This window comes from Mustela erminea, chromosome 4, assembly GCF_009829155.1.
Source record: "Mustela erminea isolate mMusErm1 chromosome 4, mMusErm1.Pri, whole genome shotgun sequence".
In the NCBI taxonomy this organism is placed as follows: Eukaryota; Metazoa; Chordata; class Mammalia; order Carnivora; family Mustelidae; genus Mustela; species Mustela erminea.
Window position 1 is genome coordinate 65,065,048 of NC_045617.1, and position 27,145 is coordinate 65,092,192.

Below are 27,145 nucleotides of genomic sequence, written 5' to 3' on the forward strand. Positions count from 1 at the left end.
TTCCCTCTTCTCACAAGTACGATATAGTTGTTAGAACTAAAATTAAGTAATTATTTGCTTCTCTTTTAAAAGAGAAAATTCAGAGCTAATAAATTTCGACATAGGGGGACTGTGGAAGGGAAGTTACTATTACTATCCCCAGAATCAACCCAGATCTCATTTCTTTGCCATATCCCTAAATATTCCAGGAAAAGAAGCAAAACAACAGAAAAAGTAAAATGACTAGGGAATCATGAATATCTTGGCTGAACACAGATAGCCCCGACAATTTGCAAACTACAGCAGGCCCAAACGAGGCACCTGTTTGACCCTGTGGCCTGAGTAGAAGGTTGTGAATTGATAATATGTAAACAAAAATGGTGTCAGGAATTCACTCTGAAGGTTAACTATTAATGAAGAGCACAGACTGAATCCTTATTTGCTCTGAGGACACCTTTTCTTGTTGGACTTACAAGCCAACAACAAACAGTAATGGAAGAAAGAACATTTTTGACTCAAGTCTTTTGTTCTCCAGGGCGACAATGTGTTGATTAATACTTATAGTGGTGTTCTCAAGATCTCGGACTTCGGGACATCAAAGAGGCTAGCTGGCATAAATCCATGTACCGAAACTTTTACTGGTATGTTTTTGCAGTGATGATACAGATCTTATGTAATTAAAGAAATAATTGCTGCATTAGAGCCTAATGTGAGAGATAAAGTCAGTCTGGGTTCTCACAGACATTCCCGTGTGTATATTTTGGTGCTCACTGAAAAATGTTACGCAGAATTTGATCTGACTCTTTTCTCATCTTGTATTTCTAGGATTTGCTCAGTCTCCTATTTAATGCCACGGAAATGTTTGTTTTTTGCTTTTTGTTCTTTTTTTTTTTTTTAAGTCCATTTGTTATTTGTTTTCCCCTTTATGTCATTACTTCTCTCCTGGTTGGCTAAAGCCACTATAACCCTAACAAGATTTTTTTTTTAACTTTTTTTTAGCCCAACCTCTCTGTGATTCTTACTCATATCTTAATCACTTCCCATTTGAACTATAAGTTCCTAATCTGTTTACTCCCTGTGGCCTATTTCCTACTCACAATATAAATAACCCTTAGCATTTCAATTCAGAAAGAGGAAATGACTCACCAACTCGGAATTGGGGTGGGGAGAGAGCTTGCCTGAGAAATTAGGCAATCCAGCCACTAAGCTACCTCTGAACAAAGTCCTGGGAGAATGGAGAGAAAGTGATTGCCAAAAAGGTACCAAGAGGAAACCAAGGCTCAGAGAGATGAATGCCAGCCACCACCCCCCACCCCCCCACCCCCCCGCCGCGCCCCGCCCCACCACCAGGTACAGGAGGCCATCTGGAACTTAGACTCTGGTCTCCACTTGAAGTTCTTACTGCCCCACTCCGCTGAGTCTCATGAAGCGCTAAGTCCTTGTTATAATCATCAGAGAAAGACTAATTTAACCAAAAACTGTAATGAACAATCTGTGATCTAAGATAAAGCAAAATGGCCAGGTCCCCCCATTTCTGAATTCTGTGTGGTAGGTGATGGTACCTCAGTTTTGCAGGTGAGGAGACTGAGGGAGCAAAGAGAGATCACAGATAGAAGACGCAACAGCTTGTAAATGGTAGAACTTGGGTTTTTCATCTACCCTTTGCTCTTTCCTTTGACCTTCTGGCTCTAGTCCATCTTCCTCTGCACTGTGCTGATGTATCTGTTCCGGTAGCCTGGGAAGGGAAAAGGAGAGAGAGAATTTCTGTATATTTTCTCCTCAGAACATTCCGTCAATAGCACCTTTGACCCAGTTCCTACCCTCACAGCAATGGGTATTTAGGGCACAGCATTAAGCATATTTAAGATGTATTTTTTTTTAACAAAATTAATTCCAGCCTACTAGTAACTTGAGATGTCTTTCCATTTCTTTCTCATACCCTCTCAACTTGGCAAGAGACATTTTAGATGCCGCCAAGACTCAGTAACTCCTGATGGGAGAATCCCTACTTTCAGACTTTTTATTTGAGTAAGATGTTAATGTAATGTCTTCTGCTAATCTTGAAGACATGTTTTTTAATCCCCAAAGGAGTTGTAGTAAAGCAGCCCTTCCGGAATCCTTTGCACTTCTCACACTGGCCTCACATGCGTGACACAGGTCACTAATGTGCCTGGTCTGTCTCCAGGGCTGATCGAGAGGACTTGGAGAGGCATACCTTGATCTGCTCACGGCCATAGCCCTCACAAGTGCTCAGTCAATTTCTGATGAACTGACTGCAAAGACATTGACCTATTTGGTGATTTGGTGAGAGGGAAGGCAGCATCAACCGCCATTTATAGAGTGCTTACTCTCTATCTGACTGTGTTAAGTGCTTTACGTATTTCACTGAAATTCATACATCAGCTCTAATTATTTGGAATCAGTATCCCAATTTATGATGCAAAATTAAGGTTCAAAGAGGTTGAATAACTTGCCTGAAGCCACAGTGCTAGTAATAGAGCTATGATTCAAACTAGATTTAACATGCCAAGTGGAATTAATTATCTTCTCCCCAAACCCATTCCACCCACACGCTTCTCCATCTCAGTTGATGGCCACCCAAAACTTAGAGGGATCCATGGTGCCTCTCTTTTCTCACACCCCAGCCCAATCCGCAAGGAAGCCTACAGGCTCTACCTTCCAGAAGGTGTCCAAAATTGGACCACTCCTCTCTGCCTCCACTGTTGCCACCCTCAGCTCTCAACTGCATTACCTCCAAAGCCTGTTCTCCCTCCTTTGGCTTTTGTCTCCTACTGTCTGCTCTTAACACTGCGACCAGAGTGATCCTTTGAAACATAAATCAAGCCCTGTTACTAAGAGACTTCGGTTGCTTTCTGTTTCTTTCAGAGCAAACAAATGCCGAAGTCCTAATACGGTGGACGAGGCTCTGACCTGATTCGGAGTCCATTACCTTTTAGACTTCATTTTCTACTCTTCCCCTTGCTCCCTCTGTGCCAGAAACCCTGGCCTTCCTGCATTTCCTTCATATACCATGTGGCAAGGCCTTTGCTCCTGCTTTTTGTTCTGCTAGTAACACTTTTCTCCCAGCTATGTATGGCTAAGTCCCTTTCCTTCAAATTTTATCCCAGATACCATCTCAGCGACCTACCATGATTACCCTATTGATGTGGCAGCCCTCCCTGTGCACTCTTGATCCCCCTTCCCTACTTTTTTTGGTCATTGACATATCACTTTCTAACATACTATATAATTTGCTGATTTATTATGCTATACTTTAATGTCTGCCTCCCACTGCAAAAAATACAAGCCCCATGAGCCAAGGATTTCTGCTAACTCCACTGCTATATTCTAAGCGCCTGGCCCACATTTTAGGCCCTTGACCTAAATCTGCTGAAGGAATGAGTGGATTAAGTGGGATGTCAAAGTTCACACTTTGAGCCACTAAGTTGTAGTAGTTTCATGAGTGATTGCAATGTCAAAGAAATACTAAAAGAGATTATTTTAAAGTAATTTTTTAAATCTTTGGAATGAAGCTATATAAGGTATGGATTTTAGAGTCCGTACTCTTAACTAGAGTCAATACATTCCTTAGACTAATGTACAGATTGGCTTGTGTCTTCATTGTCTTGCTCTGTAAATCTCGTTATATAAAATATTATGTGTCATATGATTATGGAATATAGAGAGCAGATATGCATACATAATTAAACCTGGTTTTTGGCACTTGCTCTATGGGGGATAATTAAGCATGACTAGCAGATAGAACCTCTCGAAATATCTGATAAATAAAAACATTGCATACTGTGTTAAGATATTACTTGAATTGTCCAATTTTTAAAGTCCACTGTATTTTAATCAGTTGTGATTTCTACTCAAGATATTAGTACAACTTAAATTCTCTCATCACTTCTGTTTTAGACTCAGATACAGGAAAAACCAACTGGTAGACTTAAACACATAAACTTTTTCTAAAAGACCATTTGATTTTATTTACATCATTAAAAAAAAAAACAATCACCCTTGTTCATCATCTATAAATAGAGAAATCATAGCAGTTTTCTCCTAAGGGTAGGTGATTTGAAGAATGTAGTTACCTTTCCCTTGGCCAGATGAAATGCTTCCCTCCAATAATGTTGCTGATTTAAGCAGACAGCAGACATGTATAGTCATATGTGAACTTGAACATGAGCTATTGCCACATAATAATGAGAGCTGGAAGATAACCTGGCAAAATGACAATACTTGACAAAAATAATATACTTTTATTTGGTTTTATGAACAACAAACAGCCAGTTTCTAGCATATGTTGCTGGATTTCCTAGGAACAATTTAGAGGAATGGTGCATAGCAGTTTCACCTATAAATCATGCATGAGGTGTTCATAAAAGGTGTCTGTATTTATCAAAATGTCTGTCAGTTTGGTTATGAATCAGAAAATACTGAAGTAGCTCTTTTAGCAAATGCCTCAGTATTTGAAATAATTGAATATGGCATCTTGGATGAGTTCCTGTTTGCTGATTATATCATTTGTATCAGTCTATCAGTAGCAGGGGATATGGCAATAATCTGTTCCTGTTCACACTTCTGACTCATTGTTGGATTTGGAGGAATCACTCTAGGGGGTAGTAGAAGCCAATTCAGCCCTCTTGTTCCATCCACTGAGACAACTGCAGTTGAGTGTTTATCTGATAAACCAGACCAGAGCCAGAACCAAGCATAGTTGGCTCTCCGTTTAGTGTTCTATCATACCAAACTCTTCCACTGTCTGATTCCACGTGGCCTTTTAAATCTCCTATGTTTCATTGTATTCTTCTGCACTCTGTGTCTCGTGATTTGTCTGTACTGATGGCTCCTGACCCATCTTTAATCTGTTAAACCTGTTATGCCATGGACCGCAGCACAGCAGAAGCCATATATATTTGACTTACAGAATGAAATACACCAAAAATGATTTACATTACTTTTAACAATGGCTTTCAGAAACTTCATGCTTTTGTGGTTTAGAAATAAGAATCAAAACAAAGAATTAAGCATTCAATTTAGAAATTGAGAAATAGAGATCTAGGAAAAATGGATGATTGACCTAGGCTTTTCTTGGAAAGATTAGACATATACATAATAGGAATCTTCATGTATTTGAAAAACTAATTGCAAAATATGTGTGTTGATATATTCTCTGTTGTTCTCAAATGACTCATTCTTTGAAGTTTCTAAGCGGTCCCAATAAAATCATACCTCACTTATACTCTACCATCTAGGAGATGAGAAAGTATCTCTTCACGACCAGATGATGTTGGTGAGCTATTCTTATATCCCTGATAAAATCCACTATAACAACTGCTATTTCTACTTTTCTTAATGACAGAAAACTGGAACTCAAGAAAGATGAGATATTAAGACCTGAATCATACTTTTAAAATTGTCTTATTTATGTGAAAAATTAAAGCTGTTGGTAGATATTCATCTGTTTTCTCTCCTTTAAAGTAGAAGTGTGTTTGAATTATCCCCAGGTACCCTTCAGTATATGGCACCGGAAATCATAGACAAAGGACCACGAGGCTATGGGAAAGCAGCAGACATCTGGTCTTTGGGCTGCACCATCATCGAAATGGCCACAGGGAAACCACCTTTTTATGAGCTGGGAGAACCACAAGCAGCTATGTTCAAGGTCACATTTCATATATCTTAAATGTCTTAAAAACCATAGGGTAAAGCTCTTGGATGGTCCATTTATATGTATGGTATTTTTTTAGGCAAAAGGAAAAGAGCCTAGGTAGGCACATTAAATGTGCTCTCTGAGCCCAGTAAAGTCAAGAAGATTCACTCCCCTCAAAGTCAGTGCCTGTGCCTCACACTGCGGCTCTTTCCCTGCATTAGATTTCTCAGCTTCAAAGTGAGATTCCGTATAGCTTTGTCTGACCACCTTTCACAATGCAGCATAAATAACATACTACTCCCTGGAAGACGATTTAAGCTCTTTGGGAAATGGTCTGAAATCTTCCATAGAGGGAGATAGGAAGACATTTACTTCATTTGAGTATTAAAGCAATATTTTCCTTCACTATCATAAGAGTTTGGAGGCTCCACTAAGAAAGGGGTGGACAGTAATTGCTATTTTAAGGACGTCAGTTGTATTCTTAGTATAGCTACTCTTCTAGCTCGTTGCCTTGCCCATTCATTCGTAACTCTCCTGGGAGTTACCTCCCAAAACAGGGAGTGCTGAATATGGAAATAGGGCTGACTGAGCCCAGGGGCCACAGCCTGGGAATCCAGGGACTGAGCAAAGCAGTGACCTACTCTAAGCTCCTGCTGTCCCCATCTGTCCTCACTTGCAAAACTGCCAAGCTGGAGGAAGGTTTTTAAACTGAGCACCTGTTTCCCAAGAAGTAAAGTTCACCCATCTGCTATTCTCTAAGGCAGAGCACTTCTGATGAGAATTTGTGATTTCTTTCCTTGCCATTGACTGTGTTTCTAGCACTTATTCCACTGTGAATAGCCTCTCGTGAGGGGCCATGTGTCATATACCTTCTACTTGTGTAGAAGGCTTGGCTTCCTTTCAGCTTGAAGATGATCTGATGGGATACTGCTGATACAGAACCAAAGACTGTACCCAAACCAGAAGGGCGATGAGAGCTGCTAAGAGAGCTGCGATTCTCGACATAAATGATGTCTTTCTTTTCTGGGTCAATGTTTCAACTTTCAACTTTTCACCCATCTCTAGGATTTTGCTCTGAAATGCTGCTCCGTTACCTCCACTACCTCCGTTAGTGCAGGGATTATTATACAGTAGGACTCTCGTACTGATTAACAGTGTTTGAATCTAGGCTCCAACACAGTCAAACTCTTTAATGACTTTGGGAAAATTGCCTAACCCTCTGGTACCACATTTTCCTCATCTATAAAATGAGTATAAAAATAGTACTTATCTAATAAAGGTTTTTTGAGACATATATGAGATAATAAAGTACTTATAAGAGTATCTTACATATAATAAAGTCTATATAATTACCACAAATAACTGTATGTTATTGCTTATATAATAATATGCTTCTGTAAGCTGTGTAATAACAAAAAATATTTCCTTAGAAAAATTTCTCTACTAACTACATGAAAACATTATTAAAAAGAATTTAGAATGGCTAGCAGTGAGAAGAAAATTATAATTGTTACAAAAATTCTATGTTTAATTTTAAGGTATTTTAAAATATCTCTTCATATGGGCAATTTGACAGTGGTAGAGCATTTGACTGCATATGGGCAATTTGAGACAGGAGAAATATTCATGTTTCATGGCATAGAGGAGAGAACACAGGCTAAGCCAAACAAATTAAGGTTTGAATCCCAGACCTGCCTTTCTAGAACGTATCACTCACCCCTCTGAAACTCATTTTTTTCATTGTTGTAACAGGGATAATATTTAATCCAGTGGGTTGTTGGGAGTATTCAATACATTTCATAAATCAAAAAGCCAAGCACAGTTCCTGGCACACAGCTATTATGGTCAACACAACGGTCTGAATTAAAAACCTCTTTCTTGCATGCCAGTGTGCTAACGTGTTCTAAAATGTCAAGGACTAAATTCTTACTTCATAGTGCTGTCTACTGTCTTAACATAATTGCTTGGCCTATGTCACTGACAAAGTTACAAAAACACTCTGGATACTTTCCATAACCTAGAGAAAAAAAAAATACCCTCTGTCACTTCGAGGAAAGGCATGAGTCCGTAGAATACAGTAAAGGATTTTTTTGTGCTAGGGGGCCAAGTTTTCAATCCTGGAGCTCATGTGATGAGATGGTTACTCAGAAGCTACATGTGTTGTGTCTTAGGTGGGAATGTTTAAAGTCCACCCAGAGATCCCAGAGTCCATGTCAGCAGAGGCCAAGGCATTCATACTGAAGTGTTTTGAACCTGACCCTGACAAGAGAGCCTGTGCTAACGACTTGCTTGTTGATGAGTTCTTAAAGGTTTCGAGCAAAAAGAAAAAGACACAACCTAAGCTTTCAGGTATGTGGTTGCATTGAAGAGGATACGGGTCAGAGTCATTATAAACCCTAAGCTTTTAAGGTGGAAGATGTTTCCAGAAGTAATCTGCTTATAGATATCACTGGAATAAACTGGTATAAACATTAGCACAGTGTGCTTAGACATTCAGTTTTGGTTTCAGGAAGCCGCCTTACCATCAATTTCATGAATGCTGGGACCTCATACATAGTAGTGTTTCATCGGCTAGTTAGTAGGTAGGTCATGTATCAGGATCTATAGCAATGTATCAGGATCTATAGCAATCTTGCCTCACTGATACAAGGGATACACAAGGGGTGAAATATAGCCTCTTAGAGCTGAAACTCTAGATCACCAGTGATGGGCTCCAGAGCTCTTATGAAGCTGTTAAAACTTCCAAGCCATCCAGTACTGTGTTCTTTGAATTTTAGGCAAATACCTATTGCCTCTTAGAGGATATCTTTCTGAATCACTAACCCCCTGCAATGTGAAAGAAAGAAAAAAAGAAAAGAAAAGAAAAGAAGATTGCCAGTTACAAATAAAACAGCAAAACTGTCTTTTGCAATAATGCCCAAAACTTAGTTCAGAAAGGAAAAGCAAGTAAATGATCCCTTTGTTGTTGACATTTTTGTGTTTATCGGGGATGAGGGTAGACAGATTGAATGTTTGCAAAGGACATTGATCCCATTTCGAGCATCTGCTTTTTTGTTATCTGTGTTTAGCAACAAACCCAACATGTGCTTATGTTGCTGTTTGCTCTTCTTTCCACAGCCCTTTCAGCTGGATCAAATGGTGAGTTCATTTTTATATTGCCCATTGAGCTGAAGTTTGGTACGTGATCATGTGATAAGCTCTAGATTTCCCATTAAAAAGCCTCTGCGTTTTGCCTCCGTGGGAGGCTCCCAGGTACCAAGTCTGTGTGCAGCTGCAGGCCTGGCTGGGCTCATTCCTTCAGAACCCCCTCTCCTCCTTAGAAAAGCGAAAATCGATGTGCTAACCCAGTTAGCAGCTACAGTCCCATTTATGAGTGTTCTTAGGTGTTACAGTGTGCTTAGACATTCAGTCTAAGCACTTTATGCCTCCTGTTAATTATGACTACAAACTACGGCTTGGCTTTACCTCTCCTCAAAGAATGCAAGCTGCAGGACTCTTCCCTCCCCAGTTCTTTACGGGTCATAAACACTTTCTGTCCCGTAGCAGAGGAGCAGAGGGCACTGCCCTACCTCGAGGGGTGCCCACTTCAACAGGAAGAGTGGGAGGGTGGTGATGAGGAGGACCTCCTTCCACCCTTTGAGAGACATGACTTGTCCAATCTCAGACTGCTCTCCCATTGCCACACAGAGACCCAGAGAATGAAGCAGTTCATTTTAACCTAATAAACACTGTGACTCTGCTGTGTGCGCAAAGAATATGCTAGGCCCTGAGTACATAAGGATGAGAAAAGCATAGTTCCTGTCTTTAAGGAGCCTTTGTTCTTGTAGGGGAGACACACAAGGAAAAAATCTGTGGCTCCATGGTGTAATGTAGTCAGTGCAGAGGGAGTCACGGAGGGTGAGTGGGGAGCCAGGTGAGGTCAGTCCTAGCATGAGCTAATGCTGTAAGCGTAAAACGCCGCTGTATGTGAAGGGGGCAGGAGGTGGCTCAGCATTGCTGGGCTTAAAATACATGGGGAGGAGTTGAACGTGGAGGGGGTAAGCAGGAGCATAACCCAAAAGAGCTCCCTATGAGAATTATCAATCAGGAGGGGAGAGCCAGTGAAAGAGTTTAATCTGGAATTAAAATCACAGGGTCTATAATTCTGTGATAATAGAAACGTCCTCTATCTATACTGTCCAGTCCCTTAGCCACTAAGCATATGTGCTTTGAACAGTTGAAATGGGGCTACATTGACAGAGGCCCTGAATTTTAAATTTAATTTTAATTTCATTGAAATGTTCCTGTAAATAAGCACAGGGGGCTAGCAGCTACCATATTGAACTGTGAAGCTATTGATGGCTCATTCTGAGAGCTGCCTGAAGAATCATTTATTTAATAACATTTACTAGGTAACCTTTTTTTTTTTTTAAATATTTTTATTTATTTATTTGATAGACAGAGAGAAATCACAAGTAGGCAGAGAGGCAGGCAGAGAGAGAGGAGGAAGCAGGCTCCCCGCTGAGCAGAGAGCCCGATGTGGGGCTCGATCCCAGGACCCTGAGATCATGACCCGAGCTGAAGGCAGAGGCTTAAACCACTGAGCCACCCAGGTGCCCCACTAGGCAACCTTTTTAAACCTCTGCTGTGCACTTAGCACTCAGGATCTAGGGCCTAGGGCCTAGGCTCTCAAAATACATAGGCGTGACTCAGGCCCAGATCTGCCTGCATGGGTCACTTGGAATGTTTGTTAAAAATTAAGATTTCTGGCCCTTCCCAGAATCTGTAGCTATAACCTAGAATGCTACACTTTTAAGTAAACAACCTGATGACTTCTTTGCTCACTAAAGTGTGAGAACCTTTGAGATTTGGGCAGTCAGAGACAGGGCAACAATTAGGAATTGGCTCTGACTGAGCTCTGTCCCTAAATTGTCCTGAACTCGGAGAACTTAGAGTCCCTGGTGCTTTTGAATAGCTGTAAGGATCTAAGGCAGCTCTCCCAGTGGTGGGAGGAAGTTAGAACATTCCCCCTTTTCCAGAATGGGCATAGCCAATTTGCTGAAGTTAGAGCCCTCTCTCTCCCCTAGACAGAAAGCTCCCAGCAGTCTGGGGCCCATAGATTGGCCCCATGTGCTCCCTCCCCACGCCAGTCTACCCATAATAAAGCCATCTTTTTAGGGAATTTTTATTGGGATGAGGATAGACATCCTAACGGTTTAGGGAACCCTTACCCACCAGCTCCCACAAAAGAACAACAAGAAATACTCTTCCAGAGGCATACCCTTGACATTTCCCATCCTCAGAGATGTCATCCAGCCTCTTTAAGACTTCCCATGGCCAGCCCTACAGCAAAGGATTTCTTAAGAGTTGACAAAGACATGGGGCGCCTGGGTGCCTCAGTTGGTTAAGCCTCTGCCTTCAGCTCAGGTCATGATCTCAGAGCCATGGGATGGAGCCCAGGGATCGAGCCCTGTGGTGAGCGCCATGTCCTGCTTCTCCTTCTTTCTCTGCCCTTCTCCCGCTGCTCATGCCCATTCTCTCAAATAAGTAAAGAAAATCTTAAAAAAAAAAAAAAATTGAAGAGAGAGTTGCCTACAGGCAAGTGACTTAACTCCTGCCAGACTTCTCTCTGACATCTGGAGGCTCCAGAGCCTCAGTGTATTTGAGCTGATATCAGGGGACTTGTGACCTCCGTGCTCTCCAGAAACTGTGAGCATGCTTCTATGGTAACAGTTATACCTGAGTTTCTCCCCAGAAAGGCACTGTGGTTTCTCATTTACCTGGAAATGTTTTACAACTTGAGAAGCTAGAAATCTCAGGAATGGATTTCATCACGTTTCCGCCAAGAATGTACACACTTGCCTGCCTCGGCATCCCCTTTTCTCCCTCTTCCACCTCACGGAGGACGGAGTATTCATTTTCCTACAGAAGGTGAACCCCCACTTGGCTTCTGCACCCCACACACCCCTAACTTCTTCAGCTTCCCCACTCTCCACATAAATCCCCATCTACCCATGCTCTAGAGTTTTCTGTCCTAAACTAACCTTTCCCCTGACACTACTTACTGCTTCATTGGCTAACACCCCACTTTTCCTGCTCCTCATCCCAGCTTCAGGTCTTGAAGAGCAGTGTCCCCTGATCTTCCCCACCTCTTTCCCACTAATCTAGCGTCTGGCCTACATTGTGTCTGATGTCTGGTGTCATTGACCATTGACCCTGCCTTGTTCAGGGTCACTAATGGGATCCATTTGGCCAAATTCTGAATTTGCTCATCCTCTCAGTGACTTTTGGCCCAGATACGCCTCCTCTTTTCTGTTAGCCCTCTCCTCTGGGGGCTTCCGTGACTCCCCATTCTCCTGATTTCCTCTAGCTTCATGGCTTCTCCAGTCATTCTCCTTTGCTACCTCCTTTTCCTCTAAATAGAGGTGTTCTTAAGGTCCAGGACCTCTGCTTTCTCCTCATCCCTCCCTTAATTATGTCATCCTTTGCTTTAAATACCATCTCTAGGCAGGGGACTGCTAGAATTATGTCCCCAGCTCTGTCTTCTGAGCTCTGGACTCATCCCATGGCCTTAATTTCTTAAACTGAATGCTCAGATCACACCTCTTCCCCACCAAAAATAACTTCCCGTTCAGCCTGGATTCCTTTTCATCTTAGTATATAAGTAGTTCTTTCATTCATTCATTTCTTAAGCCAGACACCTCAGGTCATTTTTGATTCCTCCCTTTCATACCCTCCCTTCAGTCCAGCAGTGAGTCCTGTTGGCTACCCAACAAATATTAGATATCTAGTAGATATATGCTGGATGAATGACTGCATGAGCCCAACAGAGAAGAGTAATCAAATTTAGGATTAAACTTAAATCTGGTAGAAGAGGAATTCAGGGCTGTGTATACAGAACATACAAAATATCTACAAGTCCCTTTTTTTCCTAGATGAGCCATAAAGACCCTGGGCACTGGATTCCATCCTTAAACATAGACAGTGTTACCTCATGAGACTTCCTTTAGGCAGTCGGTATCCATAGCAACCCTAATTCACAAGTACGACACAGGCCTTCTCAGTACTGGGCTATTAAATCACATAATGTGACCAAAAAACCAAAGAGCAAGACAAGTCAAATCCTCACTCCCTCTATTCTTTAGAATGTTTACTTACAGAAACACAGGATAGAAACTCCACGTGGTAGCATTCTAGATAGAATTTAGTCCCAAGGAACAACAATTTTTGTCTTTGGCGTGTAAATGATGCCTGCCTCCATTTCTGCGTGGAACACACGTTGAGAGAGGATCTCCACTCTGTGAGCTGGGAAAGATGCCTTCACCGAGTCCAGGGGGTCCACAGTGAACCCCACTGCAGGGCTCTTGTGCCTTCCTCACAAAGCTGTTGGCCATCCCATCGAGCCAAGAGAAGGGTGAGAGCTTGCTTCAGCTATCTTTTTCTACCAGCCACATTTAGCTTTAAGGACTTGATAGCTAATAGCAATGCAAGCCCTGCTCCTGTTCCTTGAATCCATATTTGGCCAAGCCAGCAGCTGTTTTGTCCATTCAGCAATCTCTCCCCGGAAATGCAGAGTGAAACAAAGTACACTATAGGTCTTGAAAACTCCCAGAAACGCCCTCGCAGAAGCAGTCCTGTTTGGGCCCTCCGACAGACCTGTCTCCTCTTATCCTCCCCCCACCCCACCCCCAACATCTATTCAATGTAGCCGTTTGCACTTAACCTTTAACTAAGGGATAGTGATGTTGACTTGGTAAACCCAGAGCAGCTCTCCTTAGCTTCATCTCAGTTCCTGCCTTCAACTGAGTCAGCAATGCAGCAAATTCAATGACAGAAGGTGGGTCAACCAATTCCTCCTTGGGAGACTTTCTAGTTAACTGATCACTGGGATGATTTCCCCAGAGAGGAACTATCCCAGGAAGCTGTATACATCTCTTCTTCCTCCCCACAGTTGAAACCAAAGCCAAGTATCCCTCTAACACCTGCTTTCTTCATCTGAGCTATAAGTGGGATAGAATAATAGAACAGTAGTACATGACATCTTCGGTACAACCAAGGAGGGTAGGACGTGTCCCACCTGCAAGATTCTGTGATTAAGGAAGCTCCTAGATAGGGCTAGAAAACTTTCTAAGACTCAGCAGCTTCAGAAAGCTTCCCTGATGGGTGTGGTCAGGGCAATCCATTTTCAGTGAAATGTCACTTCCTGCTGTGTAATGGGATTCTTTTTTTTATCTTCTGGATCATCACTAAGTGTGTTATGAAGTAAATCAAGTTCTTGGTAATGTGGTGTGACCACCTATTGAGTATATGCATGTGAAAAATAATTATAGTAACATATATTTTTCTGATTACAAAAATAATACTTGTTTATTGTAGAAGGCTTGGAAATTTTGGAAAAATAAAGTCACAATCACCCCAAATCACATCTTCTAGAAATAACTACCATTCATAATATGGTATATTTTCTTCCAAGTATATATATAGCAGATCATAAGGCATATCTGTATGTGGAATCATAGGGATAGAATCCAGAGATAGTTGGAAGAAAAGGGCAAAGAAAAGAAAGGGAAGTTCTGTTTGGCTTTCATATATTGGTAAATCAGATGAGTGCTTCTCAAACATGTCCATCTGTCTGATCAGTGTGGATGGCCCGCTGCCTCCGCCCCTCGCTGTTAATCATTACTGATTTGCAGTCACCCTGAACAGAGGCAGGAGTTCACAGCTGAATGACCATCCCACATCTTTGAGCTTGGGGCCTCGTTGAAATAGCCCAGCCCAAGAGGGATTAAGTAAAAAAGGATTCTAGGCAACCTTGGATTTCCTTTTTTATAATTTTACGTCTGCCTTCTTTGGTAAGACCTTTTGTAGTATTGGGACACTTGTTTGGTAAGGGATGACTCTGTCAAAAGTTACTTCCTTTAAAATAAGTATTTGATGAAACATTGGTAACTACTGCTGGGCTAACAGAATCTCCATCACAATAAGAGCCCATGTCTGAGGCAGGATCACAGTCTCTGGGAACTGGGAAAGACCTAAGAGATCATGTGGTCTTTTGATTTCCAAAATTTATATTTAGCAAAGGACCCTTTTTTTTTATGACCCCTTAAGCAGAACCCTGATATATAAGACTGACAGATCATATTTCTGTTAGACAAAACAGGGTTGAAACCTATGTTCTAGAATCACAGAATCCTCATTCCCCCTGGCTACGGCAGTCCCAAGATGCTAAGGTGGACCCTTGAGCCTGTGAGGAAGATGGTTTAAAAAAATATGAACCTGATCCTTTATTTTATTTTTAAATTTATTTATTTATTTATTTATTTGAGAGACAGAGAGAGCAAGCACAGCAAGGACAGGGGGAGAGGAAGGAAAAAGACTCTTCACTGAACATGGATCCCAATGCGGGGTTCAATCCCAGGACTCTGAGATCATAACCTGAGCTAAAGGCAGATGCTCAACCAACTGAGCCACCCAGATGCCCCACCTGATCCTTTATTTTATAGATGTGAGAACTGAGACCCATAAATGACCTTCCTAATGTCTGACAGGTGGCCAATAGCAATGGGGGGATTGGAACCCAGGACTACTGGGCCTGGTTCTTCTTCCACAGTTTCATGGCCCTGAGATATTCCTTCCAGGGCCTGGGGGACCCCTACCCTGCCGAACTCCTGCCTGGGTTGTATGTGGAGCACGGGGTCCATGACCAGCCTCTTAGCATAATTTGACTAGTCATTGGAATGAGACACTTGACCACCACTGTTGCTGTCTTTGGGTGCGTGTCTAGTATGTGTATCTTTTTAAAAGCATCCGTGACCATTTCCTCCCCTCTCGTGACAGAGTATCTTCGAAGCATATCCTTGCCTGTGCCTGTCCTGGTCGAGGACACGAGCAGCAGCAGCGAGTACGGCTCAGTTTCTCCTGACACGGAGTTAAAGGTGGACCCCTTCTCTTTCAAAACAAGAGCCAAATCCTGCGGAGAAAGAGATGTAAAAGGAATACGGACGCTCTTTTTGGGGTAAAGACCTGACCAACTTTGGGTGAAAGAACTGTGTTGTGTGTCCTTTTATAAATAACATGGTGATTTATGCTGTCTAAATTCTTCCAGCATTCCGGATGAAAATTTTGAAGATCACAGTGCTCCCCCTTCCCCTGAAGAAAAAGATTCTGGTTTCTTCATGTTGAGGAAGGACAGTGAGAGACGCGCCACCCTTCATAGGATCCTGACGGAAGACCAAGACAAAGTTGTGAGAAACTTAATGGAATCATTGGCTCAGGTAAAACCTCTCATGGATTCTTCGTTTCCCAGAGTTAATGTATCTTAGTATCTATGTATCTAATGTATCTTAGCTGTGTCCTCACTGCTTGGAACTGTCCCAGGCGACGTGGAGCCTTGAGAAAGGTGTAGAGCTCTTGATGATGAATCAGACCTACTCAGGAGAGGTAAAAGGGAAATCCTTGATGTAGAAACTGCATTTTTGAACATAGCTACTTGTAAGTCACTAGCAACTTGCTCATTGCGGCGAAGTTCCAACCAGCCCGCAAGCCCCTGTTACACTCCGTTCATTTGTTTATTGATCGATCCACACGTACGTGTTGAGCCACGTGACTTCCTAATTCCGATGGTAGTACAAGGCTCCCTGCCGGTCTCCTTTGAGCATTTAGGAAATACTGCAGACTCAACAAGGACCCCTGTTCTCATGGGGCTACATCCAGATGGATGGAGGGTAATGGGCCATAATAAGTAAATTATATAGTGTGTTGAAGGCTGTGTGTGCTGTGAAAAAGAAAACTAAGCTGGTCGAACTCTTACTCCCTGATATATTTGTTTGCTGGGGCTGCCGTAACAGAATCTCACCGGCTGAATAGCTGAAACAACAGAAATTTATTTCTCACGGTTCTGGAGGCAGAAGCTCTGAGAGCGAGGTGTCGGCAGGTTTGGTTTCTCATGAGGCCTCTCTCCTTGGCTTGTCTGTGGCACCTTCTTGCCACATCCTTACCCAGCCTTTTATCCCTGTGCACACCGGTGGGTGTCTCTTCCTGTTGGATTAGAGCCCCATTGTTGTGATCTCACTTGACCTTAATTACCTCCTAAGATCCTTTCTCCAACCACAATCACACTGGAGGTTAGGGCTTCTAATTGGGGTTGGGGGACACAGTTCAGTCCATAATACCTGGGAAAATATGTTCCCTAGGATTCTGTTTACAGATAACAAGGAAGAATCCCCTCCCCAGTTTTGTTCCAGTAGAAATGGGGTTTCCCCCAGGCCTCGGGTGCTGCCTCCTGAGTTTGGAGCAGAAGCTCACATCTCTTCAGGATGTCAACCTCCACAGCCATGCTTGGCTTCAGGCTTGATACTTGGTACTTTCTTTCAGTGGCATGGGCATTGGGGACTTGTCTGCCTGCTCGGGCTCCTATGACCACCAGCTGGCTATGGGAAAACCTCTGCAGAAGGTGTGGAGCTAGAGGGGTCGGGTCAAGTTTGTCTCTCAGTCCAACTGTCTCCCTGTTCTCAGCTGTACTGGGATGTAAACAGGGCAAGACTCTCTTCTTGGCTCCTGTCTTTATCTTGAGAATCCCACAAAGTTTCTCTGCTGATTTTTTTCTCCTTAGCAGTTCTCTAATGCCTTTTGATCCCATAGGAAGAGTCAAGGCCACATGTGTGCCAGCAGGGTCTCTGGTATGAGGAGAACTGAGATGAGTACCACCTACACTTTATGGGAAGACCCTGCTTCCTAGAGGAAATCCACCTTGAGCAGTTCCTTGGAGGCCCAGGAAGTGGGGGCTCTGGGCTGAGGGACAGTCGGGGCCCTGAGCTGGAGTAGGGTGAGGGCTGAGGAGGCTGCACAGGAATGTGGGACATGTGGATGAGACAGGAGCCATCTTGAACCTTCAGCTTTCTTCTCTTGACTTCTGCTTACTCTGGTCATTCAAGAATCGGGGATCGGATGGTGTGAAATAAGAAGGGGAATCAAATTTAGATGGAAGGAACAGCTGGGCAGCAGTTGGAGGTCATACACTCATTCAACAAATACTTATTAAACCTCTGCTGAATGCCAGGCACCCGTCTACTTGTTGTGGACATCACAGTGAACAAAACTGGGAAAAAGAAATATCCCATTGAAGCTGGCATTCTAGCAAAGGAAGAAAAACAATAAATATTAGTAAATATTTCATAGTAGTAGTGGCACATCCGGTGACATAGTAATAATAGCAAACCTATATCAATAATAGTGATAACAGGAAACATACTCAACATACACTAATAACAGCAGATGCTTCATAAGGGCCAGTATTATTCTTAGTAGTTCAGGTGTATTTACTAACTGCAGCCTCGTGGCAATAGCACTATAGTAATAGTTTTGTTGTCCTCATCTTGCATACGACTCAGAGACACAGAGGAGCTGAGTAATGGCCATGACCACACAGCCCTAAGCAGCGGAGTCCAGATTTAGACCCACACAGTCTGGCTCCAGGGTCTGTGCTCCTAAGCAACGCCACCTGCCCCCCCCACCCCGGACTTCTCCTCCCTAGGAGACAGCTCCCAGATGCTGACAGGGGCTAGTGAAAATGGGAGGGACTGGTGCTTGGAGTGGGGGAAGGAAAGGAAATCACCCTTCGCTGCTGTAGAGCGAAGCCCTTTCTGAACTGTAGCTGCTCATGTCAGATGCCTGTTTCAGCTCCAAAACATGCAGAACTCAGGGATTGTCTAAATCTCATAATCATCCCTAGGGACGAGCTCTTCCAGTACAGAAAGCATCTGCTTGTTTGGGGTTTTTGAAGGTCCATCGGGCAGGACTGCCTCGGTCGTTGTCATGGTCCCAGCTCTTAGCACAGAGCCTGGCAAGAGACTTCCCTTCATGAGTGTGCTGAAATTCTTAACATTTTGCAGTTTGTTAATCCTATTCAGTCGTCTGTGGCCTCCTGGTTTTTTCAGCATGCCTGAGTGTTCTCTGTAAAAGGAGAAAGAAGAAAAAACTTAGAGGGCATGCCTTGGTGCACCGGCACAAAGGGACCAGTGAGGACCAGAAACTATGGGTCAGAGTCACGTGCTGCATCTCAAATCATCCAGGGATAGCAAGGGTCCTTCTCTAAGGGTGCTCTGAATCCCTTGGTGGTGTGGCAGTAGACAGGTTCTGATTCAGGCTCTCTGCCCGCTCTTCCAGCTAACCGAGGCAAGAGAAGGCAATGATGAGGAGTCTGGGCTCGGCCTCAGCTTTCCTCTGCCAGAGGCCTGGCTTTACTGTTTATTAGCAGGCTGTGCAGTTAGGGCAAGTTATTTAACTTCTCTGAAGCTGATTTTCTAACCTACAAAACAGAGGAAATGCCAGTATCTACCTCATGGAGTTTCTATAAGGAATAGCCAAGATCATGAGCAACTGAGAGACTAAAAGAGTGTTTCACAAATGTTAACTATCATTTTGCTTTTGTGACCATTATCAAGAAGGCTAATCATAGTTGTCTAATCTCTTTACGTTTTTTCTACAACCAGATATAAATAATTCTTTTTGTAGTGTTAAATATCTCTGGATACATCTTTACCTTTAAGCCCACCCTCCATTTTTTAAAATTTTTTTGAACTTTTTTTTTAAATTTTTTAAAATTTATTTATTTTCAGCATAACAGTATCATTATTTTTTCACCACACCCAGTGCTCCATGCAATCTGTGCCCTCTATAATACCCACCACCTGGTACCCCGACTCCCACCCCCCCGCCACTTCAAACCCCTCAGATTGTTTTTCAGAGTCCATAGTCTCTCATGGTTCACCTCCCCTTCCAATTTACCCCAACTCCCTTCTCCTCTGCATCTCCCCTTGTCCTTCATGCTATTTGTTATGCTCCACAAATAAGTGAAACCATATGATAATTGACTCTCTCTGCTTGACTTATTTCACTCAGCATAATCTCTTCCAGTCCCATCCATGTTGCTACCAAAGTTGGGTATTCGTCCTTTCTGATGGAGGCATAATACTTCATAGTGTATATGGACCACATTCCATGCTCTTGGATCGGAAGAATAAACATTGTTAAAATGTCTATACTGCCTAGAGCAATCTATACTTTTAATGCTATTCCGATCAAAATTCCACCGGTATTCTTCAAAGAGCTGGAGCAAATAATCCTAAAATTTGAACTTTTTTTTTTAAAGATTTTATTTATTTATTTGACAGAGAGAGATCACAAGTAGGCAGAGAGGCAGGCAGAGAGAGAGGGGGGAGCAGGCTCCCTGTTGAGCAGAGTGCCTGATGCACAACTCGATTCCAGGACCCTGAGATCATGACCTGAGCCGAAGGCAGAGGCTTTAACCCACTGAGCCACCCAGGCGCCCAAGCCCACCCCTTTTTTAAGGGGGGAGGGGCAAAGAGAGAGGGAGAGAGAGAATCTCGACCAGGCTCCACACCCCTGTTGAGGGACTCGATCTCATGACCCTGAGATCATGCCTGAGCTGAAATCAAGAGTCAGGCACTTAACCGACTGAGCCACCCAGGTGCCCAAGCCTAACCTTTTTTAATAAGACCAAAAGTACTGCTGTCCCAAAGCAGCCCACAAAAGCCCTTTGGACTCATAACATTCTTCTGAAATTCACTCACCATTTTTGAGGAGGTTTAAAGGATAAAGAATAGAGCGCGCCTTCACAGCAGAACCTGGACAGTGCTGTGCTCAGGAAAGGCACACTGTCAAGGGCAACCTTAGGATGCCAAATCTGCATCCTTGATACGGGAGATGCTCGTCTGCGTAAGCACGTTCAGGAGTGCGCGTGAAACACAGGAGTTAGAACAGAAGCCACAATCATGTAAGTGGATGAACCACTCCAGACAGAAAACATTTCCCAGAGCAGACAGTGTTCCTTTGTAGGACAGTGGCACACACATCAGAAAACCAGAAGCAACATGTTCGTCTGTTGTGAAAACAAAGCTAATGTCAAAAAAATGTTTGCTATTTCAACTGCTGGCAAACAGGGAGCTGATTCTTCACTAAGATAAGCTTCCAATTTCTGAATAACTCACATTTTTCTTCTTGAACATATTTTCATGTTATTATGATATTGCCTGTGAGTCTTTACTTTGGGTGTAATTTAGTTGGTGGTAAGAAAAGAAAGTTGATAATTGTTCCCAGTCTCGTTCTAATTCCCTTAATGACAGCTTTCAAGCTTTTCAATATAATCTTGTCTCATGAAAACATAAACATGAGAGGGAGCTCCCAAATGAAACCATACTGAGGGAGAGAACTTGATGGTACATTGATTGTAATAGAATCCTAGAAATTGTAATTATCACAGCCTGATTGAGGAATTTAATTTTAATGACGTGGTAACAAAATTGTATAATAAGAGATAGAAATGAGCATAATAAAAATCTTGTTTCTTAAAGTTAAATGAGGATAAATAATACCCTACCATGTTTCCTTTGAGAAAAGGAACCTGTTTAAATATCATATTATATTTTTAATATATAAACGTGTCCATTGGTTCAGTCTTACAACCAATTACCTCATTGGTGGGTAAGGAATTGTTTTGAGTGAAAGGCATCAACACATTTTAAGGGCAGTTAAAGTTCTGGGGGGCACATTGTAGGCGGCCTCTCATACCTGAAGGAGGTGGGGTCTTAAGGAATTCCAACCCTAGTGCCTAGCTGAGCCCCACAGAGATTGAAACTTGTGTATGATTCTGATTACTTCATGTTCCGAGAGTTTGTACATCTCTTCTCAGCTTTGGCTGCTGTTGGCCTCCTTAGCATGCCATTTCTATTTCTGTCCCTTCCCTTCTCCTGTCCATGTAGACAGTCACTCTCAATCCCATTGATTGTACTCTCCCTTCCTTACAACTAGAGGTACTCTTGCTGCTATCTTTTGACTTGTCTCTCTGGGACAACTTTGAGCTTAAGATCCTATGGCTCATTGCCTGTTCTCTCTTCAGTTCCCCATTAAAATTTCTGAGAGGCCTTACCTCAGCCTGTCCCTATTTGGGGAAAGCTCTGTATATCTAACTAAATCATAGCTGTTGGCTAAGCTGTTGCAGTAGGTACTCTTCCTCCCGAAGTCTGATTATTTCTTGGGTGGTTGGTGGGGCTGGTGGGGCATAGAGTTCCAATATGGCCTCTTCCCTTTAGTGGGGGCGTTTTGAAGCCCAGGTCCCAACAGGGGCTGTGGGAATGGCCGGCTTATGATGACTGTGTCTAGCACAGATCAACTGACAGGTTTTATTCACAGGGGGCTGAAGAACCTAAACTAAAATGGGAACATATCACAACCCTCATCGCAAGCCTCAGAGAATTTGTGAGATCCACGGACCGAAAAATCATCGCCACCACACTGTCCAAGCTGAAGCTGGAACTTGACTTCGACAGCCACGGCATTAGCCAGGTTCAGGTGGTGCTCTTCGGTTTTCAGGATGCTGTAAGTATGATATTTTGCCTATGTCCTTCCACAGATTCCCAACAAAAATTAGAAAAATAGGTTAAAACGTTAAGTTCTGTTACCTTTTCTTTCTTTACTAACTCTGATGACCTCTTCTTTTTCGATGGTGAGTAAGTGTGAGCTGGTTCCTCTCTGTGTGCTTCTAAGGAGCGGATCTGTTGTTATGTGTTTGTATCCCACAAAGTTGGATAACCATGAAATCGAACTCCGTGGGAAAGAGCAAAAACTAACAAACATTTCCCGTGGCTGAACTCTGTTCTTATGAGATCTTGTAGCGGCGGGTCACTGTTTTGGTGAGTTGCCACGGAACTCATTTTCCTCATGGACTTTTAAATTCTGTACGAGAACTGCCACCTAGTGGTCACCGAAGAAAATGCAACCATGCGGATTGGAATAATCGCCCCTGAGTAAATCCAGTGCTTCCCCCCAACCCCGGCCCCGACTTTTTCTCTGGTTTCCATACCCAACACTTTAAACACGTTTGTTTAGTACACATTAATTCCTCACTGAATGAAAATTAATCCACGAGAGATTGCTGAAGGCTCCAGCCTCTCAAGTAGAGTTGCTACGCAACATCAACTAGATGCCAGTCTTTCTAAAGCCTGATTCAGCACCGGAGGTGCTCTTTTTGAGTGAGACCGATCTGTGGAACTCTGTACCAGAGAAGCCTGAAGCCACTCCTAGGCCTTCGAGGCCTTCGCGGCCTTCGCAGAGTGCAGGAGACTGAAATAAGAGAGTTCCTGGCAGCGTCTGCTGTAAATACAAAAGCACTTTTTACGAAGGGATTTAAATTCCCCAAATTAACTCACTGCTAACGTATGTATTTCTCCTGCGTAGATGTCTTGGCAGTTGTATTTGGTGCATCAAATGATCCCTCATTTAAAACCAAAGTAAATCCTTCAACAGCCACTCACGTTCTCTGAAACTCTATGTAAGCCCCTTGGTCTTTGTGCCGTGCTGTGGTCAGGGACAACACTCCTGACTTGACTGAGGTCATGGGTGATGAAAGCAACGGGCGGCGCCTATCACTAATAGTTAAATGCTAAAGGCACACTTCACTGCAACTAGGGAAACCTAACCATCTGCAAATAGAAGGAATTAATTTATTGATTTTGCACTTGCCTGCACATTTGGCTTCCAGCCTAGAGGCTGGAAAACAAATTGACCAGTAGAATTCAGATTGAGTGGTGTAGTTTTAATTGTGGGCCTTGAGCCCAGGTCACTCTCTCTGTCTCTGTCTGTGTCTTGCTCTCTCTCTCTCTCTCTCTCTCTCTCTCACACACACACACACACACACACACACCTGCTATTGCTCACTCACTATCCAGGATGGGAGTGAACCCAAAGAATGTACCCCGTTTAATGAAGAACTATGGGGAGTGGGTCATAGTTATGGAGGATCCCCTTCCATCTAGAGAAATTTCTAGTTTACTAAATGCTATACCTTACATTATTCAAATAAGCAGGCAGATCCTTTAAAAAATGAAGGTCTGAGAACAAACTCATTCTGAAAGGATGTCCTAGAACAAGTGTGAGCCTACCAGTGGTTCACTTCCTTTTGAGAGCAACTACTATGGGGATTTTGATGAAGACAGACCAAGGGCCGGAGTAAGCAACTGGAACTCCAGCTTTTGGCATGGGATCGCAGCTGGGGCATCTTCTCCATCGATTCTTCTCAATTCTCTGATCAGAGCCCAGACTTTTTCATAGAGGGTCGTATCAACCAGCAGTTAGTGCAGTTAACCCCAGTTTTAAATAAGCTTCTCTTATATTTTTATATTAATGGTTATTTTTAAAAAGATAACACATATGGCTTACACATGGAAAGGGATATTATTCATTCTTGAAAAAGAAGAAAATTCTAGCACATTATACTGCGTGAAATAAGCCCATCTCAAAATTACCATATGATTCCACTTACGTGACAGACCTAGAGAAGTCAAATTCATGGAGGTGGGAAGTAGAATGGTGTTCACCAGGGGCTGGGGGGGAAGGCAGTGGGGAGTTATTGTTTAACAGGTGTAGAGTTTCAGTTTTGGGAGGTGCATGCAAGGAATTGTAGAGATGGATGGTGTGATGGTTACACAACAGTGTGAATGTACTTAACGCCACTGAACTATATGCTTAAAAGTGGTTAAGGTGGCAAATTATATGGCATGTGTATTTGATGACAGTTTAAAAAAAGGTAATGCATGTATCTATTTCAGTGTCTATTTAAATATGTGAACTAGTACTCGTCACTAAAAAAAGATACCCTTACACCACAGACATTCAATGTGAACAGCCTTTCTGGAATATTCTAGCAGGTTCCTCCCCTGTTTGCTGAGATATAGACAACTGTGGGAAGGAAGATAAGGCAAGCACTGTGGCAAATCTGTAGGTAGCAACACACATGCTCATTTCCTCCCTTACCTGCTCTTCCAAGTCACCAGACTAGGCTGAAGCATGTGGTTATATTAAGCCTCAGAGTCACAACACTAGAGACCAGTGTTTGTTTTTATTTCAAACCCATTAGATTCTTTTTTCCTCCTTTACCACCTCCACCATCCATTTTGCAGACGCCATGAAAAGCTGAAGTAGCTTGTTCTGAGTTCCAAAGAAGTCACATTTTATTTAACCAGACTGCCTTTGATTTACTCCCCTGGGGATCACCAGACTCTGATTCAAAGTGGCCATTTTTCATTGTTTCCCAGTGACATAAAGAAATTATGCACGATTCAAGGTGAAGAAACCTTTTAGTTGTTGTTGCTAGAATGTCATCCTGATGCTTGTGTCATCTAGGTTATTTGCAGTTAAAAATTAAAGCAGATTAAATGTCACCCTCTTTCTCCAGGTCAATAAAGTTCTTCGGAATCATAATATCAAGCCACACTGGATGTTTGCCTTAGACAGTATCATCCGAAAGGCGGTGCAGACGGCCATCACCATTCTGGTGCCAGGTCAGGAATATTCAGTTACTTGGCAAATATTTAGTGTGTGACATTTTAAATTACTATTGATCTGTCATTTATGGTGTCTTCCTTACTGCCTTTCAGGCCAAGTTAGCCTTTTTGTTTAATCTTTTTAAAACCACCGAATAATGTTTATCTAGTGACTCCAGTCTAAGCCATGAACACCAAGCCGAATGTATACAGTGAGTGAAGAAGATAGCTTCCTTGTCTTTAAAGAGTGTGTCTGGGTATGGCGAGAAAGAGAAGGTTATGTGGGATACCCAAACACATATGCACTTCAATATGCCGATACTTGTGCCCACAAAGCACACCCTTGTGTCATCCTTTACTGGTGGTTCCCAAACCAGCTGGTGCACTGAGGGATGTCAGGAGCTCTTTAAAATTACAGCTCTCCAAGCCCCATCCCAGACTGAGTGAGTAAGAATCGGCTGGGAAAAAAGCCCAGGAATCTGATTTTAATCCAGTTCCCAGGTCATTTTGATACACAGCCAGGTTTGGAAATCACTGGTCTAGACAGATCCCAGCTATGCTTGCAATGAGGTACAAAAGGGGTAGTGTTGATGAAACCGAGTTTTATGGAGTGAGAGGCACATTCATACTCCAAGGCAAACTTCCAAGTACTTTTGATAGTGTATGCACTAGTAAAACATCTTAAGCAGAGCTCTTCCATCCTATATGGGTGTGTGGGAGGGTGTGTGTGTGTGTGTGTGTGTGTGTGTGTACAGATGATAAGTAGATAGATAAACAGATTTAGATACATAAATTAGAAATATGTTGCACTAATTTATGCATGTATTATAAAGCAATCTAAAATAGAAGTTTAAAAGGATTAATTAAAATTTAGGTTATTTATTTACATGGCACCACAAACTTAAGTCATCGCCAATCCTTCTGTGTTGTGGAATTCCCTCTCTTCTCTCAAAATACCTTGTTTGAGAGTGAGGGCACATGTGTCAAAGTTTATATGAAACCTCAGTAAAGATAAATTTATTTCCTTCTTCTGTAAGTAAGAAATATGGGAAGCTCCAATATCCCCAAACACGTTGATCCTCTACTCAGGCCACACCTCCACCCCTCATTGCTCTTGCCGTGTTCCTTCTCATTCTTCAGGTCTCCGTTTAAAAGGTGCCTCCTCAGACAGTCCTGACCCACCACACAGTCTAAAGTAGGCTCCACTGCTATTCTGTCTCCTTGGAAGTGCTTTTCCCCATTTGCGATGCCTTGCCAGTTTGAAACCGCCGTTATTTTCCTGTCTCCTGGCTGTTACCCTCACCGAGGGTAACCGTGTCCTCTTTATTCTGTGCAGAGCATATTGTCCAGCACGGTGCCTATAAATCAGTGGACCCCTGATAAATACGAGTTGAAATAATACATAAGTGAGTTTCACCTGATTATAACAAATGAAGGTAGAAAATTTGCATAACTTAAAAAAATTCTAGAGGCATAGAAACACGTAATTAACAATTGGATGTGAACCTAGGAAAGGTAATGCTAGTGTAGACCTAAAGTAATGCTCTAACCAAGTAAATAGATTCTTGTATTTCGGGAATATGTTGTTGGGATAAACCTAGATGTGAGGAATATACCCTAGAGGGGTCATATATTCAGAATATAGGAGGGGTGAAAGGAACTAGGTGCGTATTAGTGAAAGGGATAGGTGTAGGCATAAGTTAAACACAGTAGCGATCTAAATGAGCAAAGGAGAGAGGAAGTATACCTTGAAATACTTAAATAACATATAAATGATATGTTGATCTAATTTTTTTAAACTTCCCTCTAAAAATGGATTACCTAAATGCAATAGATTATATCCTGGCATAGAAAAAAAAATCAGTGAAAAACTTGTATGATCTGAATAAAGTCTGTAGTTTAGTTAATAGTATTGTACCAGTGTTAATTTCTTGGTTTTGATGAGTATACCAGTTATATAAGATGTATTAGGGGAACTGGAAGGTGTATGGGAATTCTCTGTATGACCTTTGCAATGTTTCTGTAAATGTAATACTCTTCCCCAAATCGGAAGTTTAAAAGGCACAATGATCATCATACAGTAGTTGAAACACTGGTAAGTTTAGGGAGAGTGAAGAGAGGCACATCTTCTGCTCACATGGGTGTCTTGGGGGTACAAGGGTGGGGCACATTGGTGAGCACTGCTTCTACCCAA

The 27,145-nt window shown here is 42.5% G+C and overlaps 1 protein-coding gene across 3 annotated transcripts in view; it reads left to right on the plus strand.

Annotated features, from left to right (window-relative positions):
* The window catches only part of MAP3K5 (mitogen-activated protein kinase kinase kinase 5), a 201,201-nt gene that overhangs the window by 157,493 nt on the left and 16,563 nt on the right, over positions 1–27,145 (plus strand). For all 3 annotated transcript variants that reach the window (XR_004284933.1, XM_032339409.1, XM_032339411.1), the window contains exons 18-25: positions 515–620; positions 5,490–5,647; positions 7,807–7,984; positions 8,753–8,773; positions 15,452–15,629; positions 15,720–15,888; positions 21,824–22,009; positions 24,864–24,969. Coding sequence is in view for 2 of the 3 variants with exons in the window: in XM_032339409.1 (XP_032195300.1) it covers positions 515–620; positions 5,490–5,647; positions 7,807–7,984; positions 8,753–8,773; positions 15,452–15,629; positions 15,720–15,888; positions 21,824–22,009; positions 24,864–24,969 (1,102 nt within the window). In the remaining variant the exon portion in view is untranslated. The remainder of the gene's footprint in view (positions 1–514; positions 621–5,489; positions 5,648–7,806; positions 7,985–8,752; positions 8,774–15,451; positions 15,630–15,719; positions 15,889–21,823; positions 22,010–24,863; positions 24,970–27,145) is intronic.